The 22721-nt window shown below is 47.1% G+C and overlaps 1 protein-coding gene across 5 annotated transcripts in view; it reads right to left on the bottom strand.

Annotated features, from left to right (window-relative positions):
* KLHDC8B (kelch domain containing 8B) overlaps positions 1-22721 on the bottom strand; it is a 42344-nt gene that overhangs the window by 7466 nt on the left and 12157 nt on the right. For all 5 annotated transcript variants that reach the window (XM_077925138.1, XM_028719678.2, XM_028719679.2 and 2 more), the window contains one exon: positions 17239-18066. In XM_077925138.1, coding sequence (XP_077781264.1) covers positions 17239-17614 — 376 coding nt within the window. In that variant the 5' untranslated portion in view covers positions 17615-18066. The remainder of the gene's footprint in view (positions 1-17238; positions 18067-22721) is intronic.

Below are 22721 nucleotides of genomic sequence, written 5' to 3'. Positions count from 1 at the left end.
GGAGGAAAAAGTGGAATAGAAATGCAATAAATAAATAATCCTAGATGCATCATGCTCTGCCATGACAACCCTGAGCTTCCCTTGCCCCCTAAATTCTAAATTTGAATGGTGGGGAGGGAAAAGCACAGGATAAAACTTCTGAGAACTCCTTAGCTTTGTGCTGCTTTCGTTAAGGTAATTCATATGCAAAAAAAACCTTCAGCGGGAAAACCACCTCAATTCCACTGGCTTACTGTTCTACCTTCATGCATCTACAAGCAAAGGCAAGTCTATTGCAAAGATGTTTTCAGCCTGGAGCTTGCAAAACCTATACTCTTGCGTTTCTGTGCTGAAGACAGGTAGATAAAAGGCTTTGTTTCCTAATGCTCCTTCCTTGGATCTCCCATTACAAAGTAAAACACATGCCTATTTCAACAAGTCTAAAGACTCTTCTTTAATCCCAACTTGCTGCATGGTACCCAATTCTAATTGTCTGGAAGCTTTAAAGTCAGGTGGTTACCAACCGGTCCATGGGCACATCTGCAAACTGGAGAAAATGTACCTGCACAAACACCGCAACCCCCCCCCCCATTGCAATCACACAAGCACAACTGAAGGCTTCTTTCAAGTCTAATTTCAGAAGGGCAAGAGTGGGGTGGTGGTGGAATCCTGTGGCTGCCAGGGAAGGCCTCTAAGTGGCACCTGTTGCTTGGCTGATGTAATTATGTCATTTGTATACTGTTTTAATTTATGTTGCACCTTGCTCTGGGATTTGTGCAAAAAGAGTGCTATAAATAGATGCATATAATTTAAATTCTGTGTGTGTTGGCAACCCGTGCCACAGGGCAAGAGTGGGGAACCTATACCCCTTCTCCAAAATCTCATTAGTCTAATAATAATAATAATAATAATAATAATAATAATAATAATAATAATAATTTATTATTTATACCCTGCCCATCACTGTATTAAAATACAGTGGTCTGTTAAACATTAAAAGCTTCCCTAAACAGGGCTGCCTTCAGATGTCTTCTAAAAGTCTGGTAGTTGTTCTTCTCTTTGACATCTGGTGGGAGGGCATTCCACAGGGCGGGTGCCACTACCGAGAAGGCCCTCTGCCTGGTTCCCATCGTTCTTCCCCTCTAAGGTGATCAGATGAAATGAAGGAAAAAGACTGCTGCAGAAGCACGAATTCTAACACACAGAACTTTTCTCTCACCTCTGCGCAATAAGCTGCAGCTCCCCAATCCCATCTGACACAGAGCCGTCAAAGATAATGAAGTTCTGTCTCCAGCATCTGCCCTCTTCTTTCTCTCTCGCAAAACCAAGCGCTGTTGGATTCATGTCCTGCTTGCAGGATTCTAATAGGCATCTGGTCAGTCACTGTGAGATGCGCCTGATCCAGCAGGACTCATATTATGTTAATATAGTGTTTTTTTCTTTGATTGCACTGTTAAGTCCTTCATTCCTGTCGAATCATACATCTATCCTTTTGGTGAAATAAACCAGCACCTTTTAATGGGCTCCCCTCACTGCACATTTAACACTTTTGACTTTTCAGCTAAGTTACTTTTAAAAAAGAAAATATTTTATAGCCCTCCAAAGGATTTGGTGAGCTCCACAGCCCAGGTAAATCTGTAAACAAAAGTAGCGGCTTCTCCTCGTCACTTATTACAGATCCCTGCTTCAAAATGATCCTGGAGTTTGTGGCAAACCTACCAATTTACCCCGAGGTTTTGAGCGGATTTAGTTCCAGCAATAAAGCTGGGGGAACTCGACCACCATCTAATCTGGTGTAGTGAATCACATTCTGGAGTGTAACTGGATTGGGAACGAAGGGGAAGCTGGAAGCAGCCGTTAGGGTTTGTCAGTAAAAGCTGACAATCGGGGGCGGGGGGTGGGGGAGATAGATGTGAGCCAAGGTTAGGAAAAAGGCCTACAAGATGAGAAGTTTCTGGGTGAAAATAATTAAAATAAGGGCTGTGGGAATAAGTTGACACCGCTGCGCTCACTATCAAGCTTGGCTCGATATATATTTATTTGAGCGCTCAAGTTGATTCTAATCCGTCTCCCATGGCATTCACCTTTTAAGGCTTCCACTGCCCATTCGGAAGGTGGCGAAGTACAGTGGTACCTCAGGTTAAGTACTTAATTCCTTCTGGAGGTCCGTACTTAACCTGAAACTGTTCTTAACCTGAAGCACCACTTTAGCTACTGGGGCCTCCTGCTGCCGCCACGTCTCCGGAGCACGATTTCTGTTCTCAACCTGAAGCAAAGTTCTTAACCTGAAGCATTATTTCTGGGTTATCGGAGTCTATAACCCGAAGCGTATGTAACCTGAAGCGTATGTAACCTGAGGTACCACTGTATTCATGGGGAAATCAAGACACGAGCTTGCCAAGTGACCCCCTGGGGGGAAGAGGCTCCCTAACCCTCTGACTCCATTCCTCACACTGAACAAGAGGAGTCCTTTATCTCGTACTTCCATCTTCCCACCTCCACCAAGCACAGCTGTCAACTTTTCCCTTTTCTCCCGAGGAATCCTATTCAGAATAAGGGAATTTCCCTTAAAAAGGGGGGAAAGTTGACAGCTATGCCACCAAGACACTGCCCTCTGGCAGGCCCCCCAGGACCTGCCCTTCCCCAAACGACGCCCCCACCTGATTCCCAACGTGATCAGCAACGAACATCGCAGGGAGACCAGGCAATCACATTGAATTATACTCGCCGCGTTGTATCCCTGGAGACGCCATGGCAACCCAGCCATGCTGCCAAGTTCTGCTTCCCGTGTAGCCTGCCCACCGTTCTGCAGGCAGCAGACTCAGAGACACGCCCCTCTCCAAATCTGAGATGGGGGGGACTGCAGGAGAATCAGTTATGAAAGGACCGTCATATTTCTTGCAGATATGTACTCTTTCTCTCTTCCTGTGTTCCTCCCCAACCCCCAGTGCGCAGGGCTGGCGAGATCAAAGTGCGGCTGGGAGAGGTGATGGTGACCAAAAGGGTACAATCTTCTTGTCCCAGATCCCAGTAGAGGCCTGGGAACAGTACGTTTCCGAGCACAATTAAAAGTGTTGGTGCTGACCTTTAAAGCCCTAAGTAAACAGCCTCGGCCCAGTACAGTGGTACCTCTGGTAATGAACTTAATTCGTTCCAGAGGTCCGTTCTTAACCTGAAACTGCTCTTAACCTGAAGCACCACTTTAGCTAATGGGGCCTCTCACTGCCACCGTGCCGCTGGAGCACGATTTCTGTTCTCATCCTGAAGCAAAGTTCTTAACCCAAGGTACTATTTTTGGGTTAGCGGAGTCTGTAACCTGAAGTGTATGTAACCTGAGGTACCACTTTATACCTGAAGGAGTGTCTTCCACCCCCATCGTTCAGCCCGGACACTGAGGTCCAGCGCCAAGGGCCTTATGGTGGTTCCCTCACTGGGAGAAGTGAGGTTACAGGGAATCGGAGGGCCTTCTCGGTGGTGGCGCCCACCCTGTGGAACACCCTCCCATCAGATGTCAAGGAAATAAACAACTATCTGACTTTTAGAAGACATCTGAGGCAGTCCTGGTTAGGGAAGTTTTTAATGTATGGTGTTTTATCACATTTTTAATATTTAGCTGGGAGTCACCCAGAGTGGCTGGGGAAACCCAGCCAGGTGAGTGGGGTATAAATAATAAATTATTATTATTATTAGACGGGATGAGGAAAGTTTAGGCCCGGGGTCTGGGTGCAATCCTCTAGGCCCTCTCCACAAACCTCACCTGCTGCCTAGGCCTCAGCACCTCTCATTAGCCCTTCCCTGCACCTTCCTCAAATGTCTTTGCCTGGCTGGAATATGTCATCAAATGGCAACAATGCCGCTTGCTTGCTTGCTTGCTTGCTTGCTTGCTTGGATGGAGAGTATGTGTGTGGAAAGAAACCTCTGGCTTTTGCGTGGCTGGAACGTAGCTTACTGCACAAAGGCAAAATTTGTTGAACTCCTTCAACACAGAGTTGCCCCCAGAAGCTTCAACTACGTATACAGTTTGAAGCCAATGCTAAAAACAACCTGCTTTAACCAGGCCTTTAACCCTTGATATGTGTGTTTCTAGGACCTATCTTGTTCCTTGGACTGCGATTCGCTTTAACTGATTCAATATTATTGTTAAAGGTAAAGGTAAAGGGACCCCTGACCATTAGGTTCAGTCGTGACCGACTCTGGGGTTGCAGCGCTCATCTTGCTTTACTGGCCAAGGGAGCCGGCGTACAGCTTCCGGGTCATGTGGCCAGCATGACTAAGCCGCTTCTGGCGAACCAGAGCAGCGCACGGAAAGGCCGTTTACCTTCCTGCCGGAGCGGTACCTATTTATCTACTTGCACTTTGACGTGCTTTCATACTGCTAGGTTGGCAGGAGCAGGGACTGAATAACGGGAGCTCACCCCGTTGCGGGGATTCGAACGGCCGACCTTCTGATCTGCAAGTCCTAGGCTCTGTGGTTTAACCCACAGCGCCACCCGCGTCCCCACCAATTTACTAATAACTTGCTGCTATTAGTAAATTTATTGCCCACTCTTTCGCCAAGCAGGTCCCAGGGCAAGTTGCGAGAATTTAAAATTCAGGGTTGAAAACAGTTAAAACAGATGGCAGTCACGGAATACTGAGTTTTAAATTGTTGTAACCTGTTCTGTGACCTGCTGGTCAAGGAAAATGGAACCCAAATATGAAAAAAAGATTAAAAGGCATGTCCAGAGCAATTAAATTCTAGACGATTAAGGATATAGCATTCAGGCCATTAGAGTTTTTGAATTGTTAACTCTGTGAAGTTGAGATCGATAGAGATGTACTGTCTGGTTGTAATGTAAAAATTATTAAATGGACTGAATAAAATCAATGCGCCGTCCCATGTTGGGGAGCCACAGATCAATGGAAGAGCACCTGCTTTGCATATATAAAGGTTCCAAGTTTAATTTTTGGCATCTCCACTTAAAATGTTGGTTGGGTTGGTGAATCGTTTGTCTGAGCACCTTAGGGCTGATATGACCAGTTGTATTCATGTGGTTTTTTAAAAAAATTGAGTTTATGATTATTTCACCTTCGCATCGAAAGCTGTGGCTTTCTCATTTCTACTGTTAAGAGTTGCGGTGACTTCTCCAGCTGCTAGGTGCCGCGTGCACATCAACAGCAGGGATGTGGCAAAGTCACAACAAACTACTGCACAGTTGAATAAGCTTGCTTGGAGCTGTGCGCTAAAAATCAGTGCACCTTTGTTTTGTTTTTCAAGGAGCCAGTATATTGCTTTTGAAAAAGACTTCGATAATATCACCTCCTTAGGGACGTGTGTGGCGCTGTGGGTAAAAGCCTCAGCGCCTAGGGCTTGCCGATCGAAAGGTCGGCGGTTCGAATCCCCGCGGCGGGCTGCGCTCCCGTTGCTCGGTCCCAGCGCCTGCCAACCTAGCAGTTCGAAAGCACCCCCGGGTGCAAGTAGATAAATAGGGACCGCTTACTGGCGGGAAGGTAAACGGCGTTTCCGTGTGTGGCTCTGGCTCGCCAGAGCAGCGATGTCACGCTGGCCACATGACCCGGAAGTGTCTCCGGACAGCGCTGGCCCCCGGCCTCTTAAGTGAGATGGGCACACAACCCTAGAGTCTGTCAAGACTGGCCCATACGGGCAGGGGTACCTTTACCTTTACCTTTACTAATATCACCTCCTTACATTTTACATTGCATTTTAATGTCACCCTCAATATTCCCCCCCCCCCCCCGTTTTTATTTGCACAACAACCCTGCGAGGTGGAGCTGGCTGACAGTGACTAGCTCAGGGTCTCCCAGTAAGCTTCATGGCTCTAGTTTGAGACTCTAGACACTACCTCACACTGACTCTCTTTCGCCTATGTATTGGGGGGGGGGGGCGGCAAAATAATGGAGAAATCTCAAAAGCCAGCAGGGAATATGTTGGACGGGGCAGGCCAGAAGAGGATTTTCCAGAGGCCAAAGACCAGGACTTTTGCACCCTGCAAACTTCCTTGCCTTCCCTTCTTGAGGAACAAAAGCAGATTTATGCTCCATAGCACCATGCTAAAACACATGCCCTGAATGCAGAATGGCGCCGCCTCAATCCCTGGCATCTCCAGTTTAAAGAATCTGGTAGTAGGTGACAGGAAAAGCTTGTGTCCGAGGCCCTGGGAAACCACTGCCTGAGCAAGAGAGACAAAGCGCCTGACTTAATACCTGAAGGAGCATCTCCACCCTTGTTATTCTGCCCAGACACTAAGGTCCAGCGCCGAGGGCCTTCTGGTGGTTCCCTCACTGCGAGAAGCCAAGTTACAGGGAACCAGGCAGAGGGCCTTCTTGGTAGTGGCACCCGCCCTGTGGAATGCCCTCCCGCCAGATGTCAAAGAGCAGAACAACTACCAAACTTTTAGAAGACATCTGAAGGCAGCCCTCTTTAGGGAAGCTTTTAATGTTTAACAGACCACTGTATTTTAATACTTCGTTGGGAGCTGCCCAGAGTGGCTGCGGAAACCCAGCCAGATGGGCGGGGTAATAATAATAATAATAATAATAATAATAATAATAATAATAATAATAATAATACTCTGCCCATCTGGCTGGGTTTCCCCAGCTACTTAAGGCAACTTCCTGGGCAGATTAAGCAAATCTGCACGGTAGTTGCAGAATGCAGTTGTTTGTGATAAAAAGTGCACTGCACACAGAACAGAGTAGACCTCTCCCTCCCTCCCTCTCTGTCGCCTCTAGTATTACCCAGCACCCAGCCGTTCAGAATCCTCTTTAAGTGAATGTATGGATGAGTTCAGCTTTCTGCAGAATGTTAGAAGAGTTCCTCAACCGTTCAAAATCTGGCGAAACCCATCACCCATTTTTGTATATGGAAAGCAAACGGCCTACAGTATGTTTTCCTACGCAGTGAAGCTGAAACAGAGCAATGCTTGCTACCTTGGGAGCAAGCGTAGCTCTTTGCAGAAATCAGTACTGAGTTCAGAAAGCGGGGGTGGGGGGGCAGTTCAACCACCTTAGGGCCTAAGTAGCCAAGATATCTTTATCCTGTATTCTCTAAGACACACTAAAAACAAACCTACCAGAGGAAACCATGATGCGCTCTTAGAAAAATCCTCAAATCGCAGTCTGGCAAGTAGGGCACACCAACAAGCTGCAAAATAAAGCTTTTACTCGCCATTTTCCGACATGTTTGTTTGTTCTAATAAAAAGGCCCTGCCTCGCAGTGGATGTTGACATTTAGCCTGTGTTTTCATTCCCAGAAGACCCGCCACATATTTGAACCTCTCAGGTGCTTTGCTATCAGGCGAACACACACATACTTTTACCATTATTATTATTATTATTATTATGGATTTTTTGTTTGTTTTATCGGTTTTTTCTGACGGTGTTTGATTTGGGGTTTGTTTTATATTTTGAATTATTTTTTTTCATATTGTGGCTTGTTAGCCACTTCAGCGAAGCGGTAGGAGGCGCTGCGCAGAGAGGGGGAGAATTTCCCCTCTCTTGTTTTCCCCCTCTAAAACAAGGTGCCGTTTAAGGTGCGTTCAGACGCCTTCAGGCGGCTACCTTGGAAGCCTGGAGAGCGAGAGGGGTCGGTGCGCACCCACCCCTCTCGCTCTCCAGGCTTCAGGTTCCTTTCGACCTGCTCTTTGGGGCTGGCGGGGGGAAACCCAGCACCAGCCCCAAAGAGCAGGTCGGGGAGCAGTGCAAAGGCGCGCGGCTATAGAGGCTCCTGCCATAGCCGCATGTCACCTCTCCAGCCGGGAGAGGGTAAGCGGGGCTTCCTTAGCCCCGAGCGCACTCTCCCGGCTGGAGAGGTGGCGCACGGCTAAAGAGGCTCCTGCCGGCTATGCTGTCTTCACTCCATAGGACGCACACACATCCCCCCTTCATTTTTGAAGGGGAAAAGGTGCGCCTTATGATGTGAAAAATACGGTAGATTTCAGCTAAACATTAGGAGAAACTCCTAACCAGTAATAGCTGATAGTCAATGAAACAGACTCCTTTGGGAGGTGTTGGGCCTTTTAATGTGTAATGTTTCATTATGTTTTTATATATGTTGGAAAATGCCCAGAGTGGCTGGGGCAGCCCAGTCAGATGGGCGGAGTACAAATAATACAGTGGTACCTCGGGTTAACTGCAAGACGATCAAACCTATCCATTCTTAAGAAAATCAGCCCTGAGAGCTCACTGGAAGGACAGATCCTGAACCTGAGGCTCCAATACTTTGGCCACCTCATGAGAAGAGAAGACTCCATGGAAAAGACCCTGATGTTGGGAAAGATGGAGGGCACAAGGAGAAGGGGACGACAGAGGACGAGATGGTTGGACAGTGTTCTTGAAACTACCAACATGAGTTTGACCAAACTGCGGGAGGCAGTGGAAGACAGGAGTGCCTGGCGTGCTCTGGTCCAAGGGGTCACGAAGAGTCGGACACGACTAAACGACTAAACAACAACAACAAACCTCGGGTTAAGAACTTAATTAGTTCTGGAGGTCCGTTCTTAACCTGAAACTGTTCTTAACCTGAAGCACCACTTTAGCTAATGGGGCCTCCCGCTGCGGCTGCGCTGCTGGAGCACGATTTCTGTTCTCATCCTGAAGCAAAGGTTTTAACCCGAGGTACTATTTCTGGGTTAGCGGAGCCTGTAACCTGAAGCGTCTGTAACCCGAGGTACCACTGTAAAATGATAATAATGATGATGATAATGATGTCAGGAGTGCATCACTGGTCCATCTAACTCAGTACAGTGGACGCTCGGGTTGCGAACGTGATCCGTGCCGGATGCACGTTCGCAACCCGCAGCATTCGCAACCCGCGTCTGTGCATGTTGCAATTCAGCGCTTCTGCGCATGTGCAAAGTGTGATTTAGCGCTTCTGCGCATGCGTGACTGCCGAAACCCGGAAGTAACCCATTCCGGTACTTCCGGGTTTCGGTGGTCCGTAACCTGAAAAAACGCAACCTGAAGCGTCCGTAACCTGAGGTATGACTGTATTATCTATGTTGAGTGGCAACAGCTCTGTAGGGTCTCCAGTCCTACCTGGAGACACCAGGGATTGAACCTGGGGCCGTCTGCATGCAAGGCAGATGCTTTCCCACTGAGCCACTATGGGCCTTCCTGGCAATGACCTCCAGAGATGACCTCCAAGGTCCCTTTCAACTTCATAACGCTAGGCTTCTCTGAGCAGCGCTAGCAGTAGGAACAAACTCTCCCCCTCTCCTCCTGCACCAAGCAGCTCTGAGAAAGGGGCTGTTCTTGATCTTGCTCAGAGATGTTTTGGAGTTGGGGGAGAGGGTTCTGATAGCCAAAAAAGTTTGTTTTACACTCGCTGCGAAGGAAAGTGACAAGTTTAGGAATCCCACACTCTTCAGAGTCTCAAAAACGTGGCTATTCAACTCATGCATTTGACTAAAGTGTTAGCCCTGACTTGGCTGATGTACTTAGTATACTGTCTGCTTTTACTTTGACATTTGCATTTAAATGAAATATTGCCCTTTGTGTTTTAATGCTGCTCCTCGCTCTGTTCACACAACAACGAGTGGGTTAGAAATAATCGAAATAAACAGATTGGGAGGATTCAACCATTCCACCAGCTCAAACATTTCAACCTGCCAGATGCAATGATGGGCTTTCTCCTCCCCCAGCGTGCTGATCTGGTGGGTTCCCCTGGACCCCCTTTTCTCCAAGCCAAATTGGGGTGGGGTCAGTGGGAGGAGAGGAGGAGAAAAGCCTTGTTGTGCTAGCAGAGGTCCTTGTGCTGGCTTCTGCTAGCAGGGCTCATTAGTTGAATCTGGCCCATTGAGATTACAGATGTCTTCCCTCCCCAACTGACTCGTGCCACTGTATTCCTCTTTAGCTATATGCTCTGCAAATAAAAGCTTTTTTTGAATATTTTAACAAGTGTTTGGACACGGTTTTAATTTCAAGAGTAGGAGTCGGCGTTGCACATGATATTGGCTTCCTAGCTGCAACTGTAATCAACTGAAAATCGCTACGGATTTAAAACTGCAGTGAAATCTATTTTAATGTTTTGTAATACGGTAGCGCGGGGAGGGGAGAACAGTTCTTGAACATAACAACCACAAAAACCACCCAAATATGGGCAAGAATGGTTTTTAAGGCCATAGTAAAAGGCCAACAGAGATGGTGGTCATAAATTTCCCTGGACGCACATTCTCCTTCCTAGTTTATCCTCGCAACAATGCCGTGAGGTTGAGAAGCAGCGATGGGCTCAGGGTCACTCAGTGAGCTTAGCGGCTGACCAGATCCACTCCCTCCTTCCCTTCTGGATCACACCGGGTACCTGCATAATGGAAGTGCAGCTCGGCTGAAGTTGCCCCAGATTCCGATTGACACTTAAGCTATTGGGTGCCTCTTTGAACTCCTGCAATACGCAATGAACAAAAGCCAGCAGACAGAGCTGCGTGTTTTGATCTCGCCTGGAAATTAGCCCCGCGCCAAGCAGTGATGAAAGGAATCCACGCTCGATGCTTTTCTGTGCCGCTTGTATAATACATTTCACCGAGCAAGAATTTTATCTTAAAGGGTATCAAGTTTGCGCTCACATTTTGAAGCAAGAGACAGCCCGGACAACATATTTACAAACTTTCTTTTTTAAAATGGGCCTTACAGCCCCAAATATTTGGCCACATCCAACGGCAGTGCTCAGTGTGTGGAGCAGGTACAAAAGTTCCCACATTCCCAAACAGTGGTGGTGTCGTGGTTAAGAGTGTTGGACCAGGTCCTGAGTTCAAATCTTCACTTGGCCATTGTAGAGTCTGAAGGGGCCATGAGGATCATAGAGTCCAACTCCCTGCAGTGCAGGAATCCTTTGCCCAACGTGGGGCTCGAACCCACAACCTTGAGATTGAGAGTCTCATGCTATACCAGTGAAGCTCTCAAGGTGACCTTGCGCCTGTCGCAAACTCTCAGCGTTACCTACGTCACAGGGTTTGTGGTGGGGATTAAATGAGGAGTGGGGTGGGGGTACCATGTAAGAAACCTTGAGCTCCTTTAAGCACTTAGGGTGCTAATTGGCTGGCAACCATGAAACAATTTCCCTCCTCAGCTTGAAGCTATGTTTCGAGTAAAAAAGTAAATAAATCGGGAAGCTGCCTTGTAAAGAGTCAAACTTCCAGTCCAACTATCTCTGTATTGGGTACAGTGAATGGCAGCAGCTCTCCTGGGTTTCAAGAAAGAGACATCTCTAGCCTTACCTTACCTAGAGATACTGGGGGTTTAATTTATTTATTTATTAATTCAATTTACTGTGTGTGGAGGGGGCGGAATACATAATAAATTATTATTATTGCTTAGGGAAGTTTTTAATGTCTGAGGCTGTATTGTTTTTAATATAAGGTTGGAAGCCGCCCAGAGTGGCTGGGGAAACCCAGCCAGATAGGCGGGGGATAAATAATAAATTATTATTATTATTATAAATCACCCATGTGGTGGAAGCGATGCTTTGTCCAAACCTGGAGTAAAGGTTTGTCTCCCCACCAAGAACAAACCTTGGTTACAGGCTCATGATTTCTTTGGAAGGGAGACAAACCATAAGCCCAGGTTGAGACAGAATGCTAAGACAAGCCATGGATTAGCTTCCTGGTATCGCAGCAGGGGACACGGGTGGCGCTGTGGGTAAAAGCCTCAGCGCCTAGGACTTGCCGATCGAAAGGTCGGCGGTTCGAATCCCCACGGCGGGGTGCGCTCCCGTTGCTCGGTCCCAGCGCCTGCCAACCTAGCAGTTCGAAAGCACCCCCGGGTGCAAGTAGATAAATAGGGACCGCTTACTGGCGGGAAGGTAAACGGCGTTTCCGTGTGCAGCTCTGGCTCGCCAGATGCAGCTTTGTCACGCTGGCCACGTGACCCGGAAGTGTCTCCGGACAGCGCTGGCCCTTGGCCTCTTGAGTGAGATGGGCGCACAACCCCAGAGTCTGTCAAGACTGACCCGTACGGGCAGGGGTACCTTTACCTTTACCTTTATCGCAGCAGGAGAAAGGGCTAAAGCAGGCACAGTTTATACTCCATGCATCGGCGCACTGTGAATTCACCTTTAAACCACATTTAGGCTTGACTGTGGTTTAAAGTGAGGTCCGGCATAAATGAATTAAAAGAGTTCAGGTTCTCGTGGAAAACAACTAAGTGTCAAATATTTTTTAAAGACAAAAACTTTCTGCGATTGCAGGAAATATCAGTGGCTATGTTTGCTAGCGTCAGATGAGTAAAAACAAAAAACAAAAACGGCCCAGAAAAGTAACACGTACACTTAAAATTCTTAGTGATGAAACTATTGTCTTCATGCCTATCAGACAAGGCTTCTGAATCTATTCCTGATTGTATGAAACACTGAAGTTTTAGGGTGGTTTCAAAAAAAAAAAAGAAAGAAAAGAAAACAAGGAAAGGGAAAGGAGGAAAGGGAAGAGGGAAGAGATAAGCAAAGAACTAAAAGGACTGCAACCAGCTCCAGAGACATCAGAGAGAAAATTGACACGCACACTAAAAAAGACTCCGAAAATGGAGAACAGATACCCTAAAAAATTCTAAGCATGTCAAGCTTTTAATAAGCAATGTCTTCAGCTGCAGAAACTGCTAACTGCATATTACAAGGGAGGTTGTGAGTGCCAAGCTACACATTACGTGGGCAACTGATGAGCAGATCTTCTGTTTCAGGGTGGGGTGGGGAATTTAGCTTTACAGCAGCTGTGGAAGGCTCCCAAATCTTATCAGAGCAGCAGTACTGGGTGAGGAGTATTAAACCCTTCCACACTTGTTCCATCTATTTTTCCGATCTAAATTACCCCTCCTGAAGCTGTCGTTAAGTCCTGTAGGAGAGGAGAACCGGCCCAATCCCCCCGCAGGGCTAACAAGCTCTTAAGGGCGTACAATTTTGGCGGAGGAAGTGCAGAGGGGAGGAGAGGTTTAGACACCCGCTTTCCCAGCACCCGGTCTCCAATCAAACTGGCATGCTCCTTCAGCAGCATTGCATCAAAACCAGCAATGTTCGTGTTATTCATTTAAAAGCATTCTTATCACTCTCTTCAGCAGAAAGACTCTTAAGAGCTGCTTATGGAGAAATAAGAAATAACAATAAAGCCCATGTCCTTGGGCTTATGATCTGAAAGACACAGCACAGAAAGAAAGGGCGATGGGGAGGGAAGAGGAAAGCAATGGAGCTCAGGCATCAATTCTCAAAGTTCTTGTCGTCATCAGCTGGGAATGGAAACAGTTCAGGGAGGTGGAGTTTGGAGTCAAAAGGAGCTAATCTCTCAGCAGAGCCAATGGAGCGGCCCTGCTTCTCATTTCTGCCTGTGTCACAGCCTAATGGGACTGCAAATTTCACAATATAATATCACAATATGATAAAAGCAGGGGTCTATCTGTTGCCATCTGCATGTTTCCATCGGGAGGAGCATAGAAAGAGGACGATGTCCTTCAGTTTGTTAAACCTGCTTTAAGTCGTTTACACTCAACTTTTCTCTTGTATATTATTTACTACAAAGCTCAATGACTAAGCTCTTTAGCGGCGAAATGTCTGAACGATCTCCGAGCACTGGACCACTGGTATATCACAAATGGAATCATTATTACTGTGTTTGCAGTTGTTCAAGATAAAATCTATTTTGGAAAGAGAAGAAATGAGCGCAGAACCACTGATGTATCACATGCAAACTCTTTATTTACTGCGTTTCCAATTGTTTAAGATAAAACCTATTTGCCATTTTTATGGATGTTTATTGTTTGTTTACAAATAGTAGCCTTGGTGATAATTATCTTCTGTCAATTGCAGCATATCACCACCCTGTTCATTGTTTTATTGCAGCCTAATGTTAACAGCAGCTACAAGGTGATGGTTGAGAAACAGGCTGAATAATGGGTGTCATGTGTAAATGTATAGTTTGGCCATAGGAAACAAAACAAACAAGAACGGTATTTCTAAGGCTTTCCTTTTGTAATAAAAAAATTTAAGGTCTTATATATATACTAAATGTTCATAAATGTACCAACCAAGCACAAACATAGATAAGTGGACCACATGTCTGGAGCAGCACAGGAAGACCGTCTTGAAACCATTTTGACTTCCAAACTGACCAAATGTTTTCTCTGCAAGGAGGGAGGGGGTGAGGGAACCTTGCCATTGTCTCAGGAATTGGGTAATCTCCTTCTCAAAGGAATGGCCAGACTACCAGGAAATGCAATCAGATAAGGCATTATCAGATAACCTGGCAGACAGGAAAACCAACAACGTTCAAATTTCTGTTGTAGACCGCCTTTTCTGTGATGTAGGTATGATGTTTGTGAGGGGTGGTCTTGGGTTACACCCCTTCTGTGATGGTATGTATGATGTATGGAGGGGTGGTCTTGAGCTCCAGGGCAGGGAATTTAAAATGTCTATACAGTGGTGCCTCGCAAGACGAAAAGAATCCGTTCTTCGTCTAGCGGTTTTTTCGTCTTGCGAAGCAACCCTATTAGCGGCTTAGCGGATTAGCGGCTTAGCTGCTATTAAAGGCTTAGCGGCTTAGCTGCTAAAAGGCTATTAGCGGCTTAGCGGCTTAGAAAAAGGGGGGGGGAGCGGGGAAAAAATTGCAAGACTCGCAAGACGTTTTCGTCTTGTGAAGCAAGCCCATAGGGAAAATCGTCTTGCGAAGCAACTCAAAAACGGAAAACCCTTTCGTCTAGCGGGTTTTCGTCTTGCCAGGCATTCGTCTTGCGGGGCACCACTGTATAAGGGCAGGCACACCTTGGTTCTGGGTCCTCCTCCGTCCTCCTGCATGTGAGGGGAGCACCCTGTTGCAACAGCTTTAATAAAGACCAGGCTTACTAGCTGCTTTGCTTCTCAATATTCTCTGGTTGGCCTCTGTTATTTTCTCCTATGGATAGGGAACCCACTTAAGGACTCTATATGGGCTCTTGGATACCCCATAAGGGAAGAAGGGCAGATTTTGTTTACAACACTGTCTGGAGACAAATCCTTCTTGCCCAAGCTGACCAAATGTGAATCTCAGGCCTGATTTGAACGCGATGCTGGATCAGCAAGGAAAACTTACCTATGTGACACTGTATATGCCCAGCATCTTATTAAAATCGAGTTGCCTTCCCTACAGAAACGAGAGTCAGCATGCATATCGGATTCATAGCCCAAGAAGGCTCTAAGCTTTTGCGCCAACACTGCACAAAGATCAGCTATGGACCCAGCATAGCTTGGATCCCCACCTTTTAGCAAAGGCATTTTCGAGGCAGGTTGCAAAGTGATAAAATTAAACATCGGAAAACACTGCAACGGAGAAGCCATCAGGCTTTCTTTTAAAAGCAGCGGAGTAAGCGGCTTTTGAAATGGAGCACCAGGTGTGTGCAATTGCACTTAAGTTATTCCTCCCTGCCTGACTCCCATTAAAGAAACCCGAAACTCCATTCATCATGCAACGAGTGCTTAATTAAAGAAGCAGCTAATATACCAACAGCAACTCATTTGCCGAGTGTGGGTCCTTGTGCAGTCAAAAGGACACTATCTGTACATAAGAAACAGGCTTGGAGAAACCCTAAGGTTTGTAGAGGAACAAAAAAATGAGGGGGCTGAAATAGACCAATGAGAACTGAATAAGCTCCGTGGAACAGAACACTGATGAGGAATCAATGAAACTGCGGTAGGGCAGAATGGAGCGTCCTGATCAGGGTGTGGCTGGTTGGTGGCCTGACCAGGAGAACCATGCTGCAAAAAATTGTTGCAGATCCCTAATGCTCAGAACAAAAAACACACTGAGAGATTCTTGTTCCACATCATGCTACCCTGCTTAGCTACACGAGAGCGAATCTGCACCTACCTTTCTCTTTTTTTAAAAAGTGTTTTTACTGAAAATTTTCGACATAAAATACAGTAAGAATCAAACCAATCTACAGAACAAGAATTTTAAAAAGGATATAAAAGCAAAAGAAAAAGAGAGAGAGAAAAACGAATAAGGCCCTTTATCATATTTATATCTTATATAGTCATACCTTGGAAGTTGAGCGCCTTGCGAGACCAACATTTTGGCTCCCCAACGTTGCAAACCCAGAAGTGATTGTTCCGGTTTGCGAACGTTCTTTGGAACCCGAACGTCCATCACGGCTTCCGATTGGCTGCAGGAGCTTCCTGCAGCCAATCGGAAGCCGTGCCTTGGTTCCCGAATGTTCCTGGAATGGATTACATTCAGCTTCCGAGGTACGACTGTATATCCTGTCATTCATTCACATACAAAGAGACAGACCCTCCTGTCTCCCACCTTGGAGCTTCTTCTTCCAGGACTCAGCTATGTAGCTGCAAATAGAACATTTTAAGTGTGTTCTAAGTGCATTATACAAGTGTGATGCTAGATGGTGCTGGTGAGCTAATGGAAAATGCCATATATATTTTTTTAATAAAAAAAAAAATTAGCATTTTCACAGCATCTTTTAAAGCCCTAAATGGCCTTGGTCCAGTATACCTGAAGGAGCATCTCCACCCCCATCGTTCTGCCCAGACACTGGGGTCCAGCGCTGAGGGCATTCTGGCGGTTCCCTCTCTGCAAGAAGCCAAGTTATAGGCAACCAGGCAGAGGGCCTTCTCGGACTAATAATAATAATAATAATTTATTTATATTCCGCCCTCCCCAGCCGAAGCCAGGCTCAGAGCGGCTACAACAGTAAAATAATACAACATTCTAAAATCAGTTCATTATAAGATCAGTTCAAATCAAATTAATGGCAACCATTGGGTTAGAGTTCTGTGAGGATTGCCAAAGGAGAGGGTCAGGCTGTGCCTTGGCCAAAGGCGTGGTGGAACAGCTCTGTCTTGCAGGCCCTGCGGAAAGATATCAAGTCCCGCAGGGCCCTAGTCTCTTGTGGCAGAGCGTTCCACCAGATTGGAGCCACAGCCGAAAAAGCCCTGGCTCTGGTTGAGGCCAGCCTAACCTGCCTGTGGCCCGGGACCTCCAAGATGTTTTTATTTGAAGACTGTAAGGTCTTCCGTGGGACATACCAGGAGAGGCGGTCCCGTAGGTACGAGGGTCCTAGGCCGTATAGGGTTTTTAGAAGACCTCTGAAGGCAGCCCTCTTTAGGAAAGCTTTTAATGTTTAACAGACTACTGTATTTTAATATTCTGTTGGAAGCCGCCCAGAGTGGCTGGGGAAACCCGGCCAGATGGGCGAGGTATAAATAAATAAGTAATAATAATAAAATAATAATAATAATAATAATTACTACTACTACATGTATGTGTAGATTCAGCCCCAGTCTTTCGCCGCACCTACCTTTCTCGACTGCAGAGACGCCCATGGAAGCCTGGGCAAGGTCTGCCTTCTTCTCCCACCTGCCCTCATCCGCATGGTAGACTTCGACCGAGGCCAGCGGGCTCTGCGTGGCGTCCACCCCTCCGATCACCAGCACGTCCTTGCCAAGCATCACCGCCGCAGCCCCTGCCCGCGGGGTGGCCATTGGAGGCAGCGCCGTCCACTTGCGCGAAACAATATCCAACATCTCCACCGTGTCCAGGGGCTGGCCTTGCTGGCTGCAGCCCCCCACCACAAAGAGGTGCCCATCCTGGAAGGTTGGGCTGCAGTAGACCCGGCAAGTTGGCATGGGCGGGAAAGCCTCCCAGAAGAAGGATTTGGCACTGGCGGCTTCCATGTCGCCCAGCAGCCTGGCATCTCAGGAGGCAGACATGGCGACGGCCCCTGCGCTGGCTCGGTGTCTCCGTGGGGCAGCCCCCCAGAGACCTATAGGGATTGGCCTGAGGCAGTTGGTAGGCCTTCCTTCCTGCGCCGCTGAAACTCCGCATCCACAAGGCATTAGTAGACTGGGAGGCAAATATGGCCGCAAGGAGAGGCCAAGGACTCCTGAGGGAGAAGGCAAGGAAAGCCGTGATGCCCGAGGGATGCTGTCTCCGGTGGGGAGGGAACCATTCCTAACCGGAATTGCGAGGGGTTTTCTGCAAGAGATGCCTCATGTCCAGGCCTGAAATGCTGGAGGTAGCCACCAAATGTCTAATATACACAAGCCAGTCTTTGGAAATACGGCTCTCTCGGCAAGTTGTCTTCTGGATCTGTTTGTCTTGTCAGGTCTTGTGCAGATGATGAGTCCTAATAGGGGCAGAGAGAGAGAGAGAGAAAGAGAGCATTAAGGATTGAGAGGTACAGTGGTGCCTCGCAAGACGAAATTAATTCGTTCCACGAGTTTTGTCGTCTTGCGATTTTTTTCGTCTTGCGAAGCACGGTGTCGGGAAAGTTTTAGAAAAGCTTCAAAAATCACCAAAGTCTTTAAAAACCTCAAAAAAGGCTACCACACCGCGTGCTATGAGTTGCTCCTCGAAGTTAAGTCGCAACTGTATTAATGGTGTTAAGAAAAAGGAAACAAACTTGCAAGACGTTTCCGTCTTGCAAAGCAAGCCCATAGGGAAAATCGTCTTGCGAAGCAGCTCAAAAAACAAAAAACCCTTTCGTCTAGCGAGTTTTTTGTCTTGCGAGGCATTCGTCTTGCGAGGTACTACTGTACAAGATTAGCGGTGACTACCATGGGAGCCATTTTGAGGAATCTGTCTACAGACAAAACAGGCCACGGTGAAATCTCCCAAAGGGTTGCCCGCAAGGCTTCAAGTTGCCCTTCACATTTGGGCAGAAATCCCAAATCTGGCAGCTGCTAGAGTCTCCAGCTTCCCTGGGCCTTCGGATTAATTTACACATTCCTCTGAACCAGCTCAGCGCATCCCGTATAAACTGAGGCACAGTTTGCAAGCTCCATCTGCCATGTGAAGACCTTCCCTACAAGGCCACACAGCCACCTCACTGCTGCGTTCTCACAAGAAGCAGAAAAGGGATTTTGGCACCTGAGGCAAAACGAATCCCATTAAGTGCTTCCTCTTCCCCGCTGCCAGTAAAAACTAAAAAATGAATAAAACGAAAAACTAAGGATTTGTTGTTTTTTTAGAACACCCACAGCCAGTTCCCTAAGATGGCTGCCTCACTCCACCAAATGATAAGGCCGATCCTGCCTTAACCACCCCTTTCTCCCCCATCTTGTACACACTACCAAAAGTAGTTAATTGGGGAATGATTCTCCCCATCCCTAAAAACATCCGAAGTGTGAGCATGCCAACCTACATTTTATAAGGGCAGAATCAAGAGTTACTATTTATTTATTTGTTTATTTATTCCTTTATGAGTCGCTTCCTTTGAATCACCTTAAAGTGATTTCACAGTACCAGAGAGAGAGAAGTTCCTTATATATCTGTTTACATTTTTAATGTGTAATTGTGTGATATATGCAGTCTTACATATGCCTCCTTTTTGCCTCTTCAGCCCCAGGATCACATAGGGTAGGCATGTCCAAAATCTGTTTCGGGGGCCTAATTTGGCCCCCGTGGTAGTACAGTGGTACCGCGGGTTAAGTACTTAATTCGTTCCGGAGGTCCATTCTTAACCTGAAACTGTTCTTAACCTGAAGCACCACTTTAGCTAATGAGGCCTCCTGCTGCTGCCGCGCCGCCGGAGCACGATTTCTGTTCTCATCCTGAAGCAAAGTTCTTAACCTGAGGTAATATTTCTGGGTTAGCGGAGTCTGTAACCTGAAGTGTATGTAACCTGAAGTGTATGTAACCTGAGGTACCACTGTATATGTCCTGGGGTAAAATGCTAAAAGAAGCTCAACAACTCTGGTAGGCCCTCAACGCATGTTCACTTCATCAAATCTGGCCCTCTTTGGGCATCCCTGAATAGGGCAACAGAAACAAAAACAACATTTGGTGCTTACACACCAAACATTTAAAGCACATGGCTTCCCCCTAAAGAATGTGCTCTAACTGCATGGTGTGTACGCAGCCAAAGTTGGGGCTGGGACAGGGAAGCCGGTTTACAGTGGTACCTCGGGTTACATATGCTTCAGGTTACATACGCTTCAGGTTACAGACTCCGCTAACCCAGAAATAGTACCTCAGGTTAAGAACTTTGCTTCAGGATGAGAACAGAAACCGTGCTCCGGCGGCAACAGGAGGCCCCATTAGCTAAAGTGGTGCTTCAGGTTAAGAACAGTTTCAGGTTAAGTACGGACCTCCGGAACGAATTAAGTACTGAACCCGAGGTACCACTGTATTCCTATTCTGCAAAGTCCCCCTGTGACCGTAGCGACAGCGGCAGAATTAGCTCGGCCTACTGCCCTCCGAGAACAAGAGCGGCACCCTGGGGTCAAGGCCACCTGGCGTCAGGATGGCTGTGGTCAAACAAATCGCAGGCGCCCCAAGAAGACGCAACAGGTACATTCACACTCTGGTGCAAAGACAGCCCACACCGGAGAGAGGCAGACTTAAGTGAATGTGAAAGGTCCCTGCTGGGATGGAGACAGCTTCAAAACACATTTAACTGCAAAAAAAAAGAAAGGAAAGGAAAATAAAACGACAACAGCGAGGAGGGTCACCAGAGGATAGGAGAAGCTGGATGTGGCAAAGGCAGCTGCAGGAGTTGGAAGGACAGTCCATGCAACAGCCTCCATCCCCTTCCCAGAATCACATCCACTCCAGTTGCCATAGCTTGGAAAGCGAAATAACAGCAACCTGGTAATTAAAGTTACAGATAGGTAGCCGTGTTGGTCTGCCATAGTCAAAACAAAAAAAATTCCTTCCAGTAGCACCTTATAGACCAACTAAGTTAGTTCTTGGTATGAGCTTTCGTGTGCATGCACACGAAAGTTGCATCTGAAGAAGTGTGCATGCACACGAAAGTTGCATCTGAAGAAGTGTGCATGCACACGAAAGCTCATACCAAGAACTAACTTAGTTGGTCTATAAGGTGCTACTGGAAGGAATTTTTTTTGTTCTGGTAATTAAAGGTTTGCCAATAAAGAGCTCCCTCTGTAGGTTACCACTGTGTACGACCACAGCTTCAGCCACAGTCCTCAGCTAGAGCTCCTCCAGGATGTTTGTTTTTGGGGGTTTTCGGTAAGTGTATCCTACAACGTATCATTGACGCAATAATAGTGGGGGATTTAATAGTGGTGGACCATCTGCTTTTCTGAGACGCTTCCCCAATGTTGCTGTCTTATTGTCACAGCGCTGTCCGGCCACGTATATCCAGAGTGAGGAATTACACTAGTGGCCCAAATTGTGGAAACCTTTTGCGGGAAAGTGTATTTCCGAGGTTCAATGGCTCATAGCACCTCATAAACACTCATGCTCACTGGCTACATTCAAATGAAGGAAAGCTACTGTCAACCTAAGCAAGTTGTGCTTCCTTTTTCTGGTTATTGGGCTATATCTTTTGACAGAATACAGATAATTGAACCAACATTGTCGCATTACATTCTTCATTAAATTATCATTCCACTGATCTATAATTTTATGGTATTACTCCAAAAGAAAGTGGTGTTACGAGCCATCAAACCTCGGAAATACACTTTTCCCAAAAAGGTTTCCACAATTTGGGCCACTAGTGTAACTCGTTATTGTCCAAGGTCCCAACTCACAAGTTAGAAGAAGAGAAGAAGAGTTTGGATTTGATATCCCGCTTTATCACTACCCAAAGGAGTCTCAAAGCGGCTCACATTCTCCTTTCCCTTCCTCCCCCACAACAAACACTCTGTGAGGTGAGTGGGGCTGAGAGACTTCAGAGAAGTGTGACTAGCCCAAGGTCACCCAGCAGCTGCATGTGGAGGAGCAGGGAAGCGAACCTGGTTCCCCAGATTACGAGACTACCACTCTTAACCACTACACCACACTGGCTCTCAAGTTAGGAAAAGGCACCCATCAGCCCTACATCTCTCAGCTTCTCCTAGGCGTGAGCCCCAGGAGGCAGCTGCCGCAACAGAGTGACCCCTCCCCTGACCTCAGCTTACGTATCTCCCCCCACCCGAGCTGCGCGCAAGCAAGCAAAGACTGAGTCCGTGTGCAGCCTGCTTCTGCTCCTCCCTCTTCGGTCCTTGCCTGGTCCTGGGAGACGGTGGGGCAGGAGGAGGTGGTGTGGCAGCGCTTCACACCAGGCTGACCTCTCCCTCCCTCCTTCCCTCCCTTATCGCCATCTGCAGAGACGCTATTTTGCTGCATTACAACAAAAGCAGGGCAAGCACACCCACTGAGCATTTCTGGTATTAAAAAAAATGCAGGATTTCAGTTACGGGACATGCACTGATTTGGAAAGGAAGCAGTGTGATGAGCACAAATTATCATGGATGCCCGAAGGGCCCCCCCCCCCCAAGAGCCATTTAGCCATCCCTACAACCAGCAAATGTGGTAGGTGTTTCTCAACAATCAGAGAGTAAAGGACCAATGGCCATAGGCCATTGTTCGTCCGCATTCCCTTTTAAACTCCGCCAGCTAAATTCCTTTCTTTATAGGTCGGGGGGGGGGGGAGCCTTAATAGTCCCTGAAGAAGAAGAAGAGGCAGAGAGAATGAAAGAGAGGGGAGCTTTCCCAGGCTGCACAGTGACAAGCAAATGTCCTGCATTGGAACCGGACTGGAAGGAACGGGGGCAAGGGATTTCCCCCATCCCACTAGGAAGGCAACTCTCGTAAACCTGAATATTCCTGCCCCGTGGACTGAAGTGAGAGGGACAACCCGCTGCTGCAGGAAAATTAAGGAAACACAATAGGGCTGTCTCCTAACAACAACAATAACATTCCCACAAGGTGCACCATTGCATCTCAATTAACTCATGCATTCTGAATGAAGCTGTGCAGAATGAGAGGGAACGTGTTCATGGAATGCATTTTAGGAGCTGCAAATAGCAGCTTAATAGTTACTACTCTCGCACG

This window comes from Podarcis muralis, chromosome 2, assembly GCF_964188315.1.
Source record: "Podarcis muralis chromosome 2, rPodMur119.hap1.1, whole genome shotgun sequence".
NCBI lineage: Eukaryota > Metazoa > Chordata > Lepidosauria > Squamata > Lacertidae > Podarcis > Podarcis muralis.
Note: the sequence above shows the minus strand (reverse complement) of the source record. Positions and strands in the feature narration are given on the sequence as shown.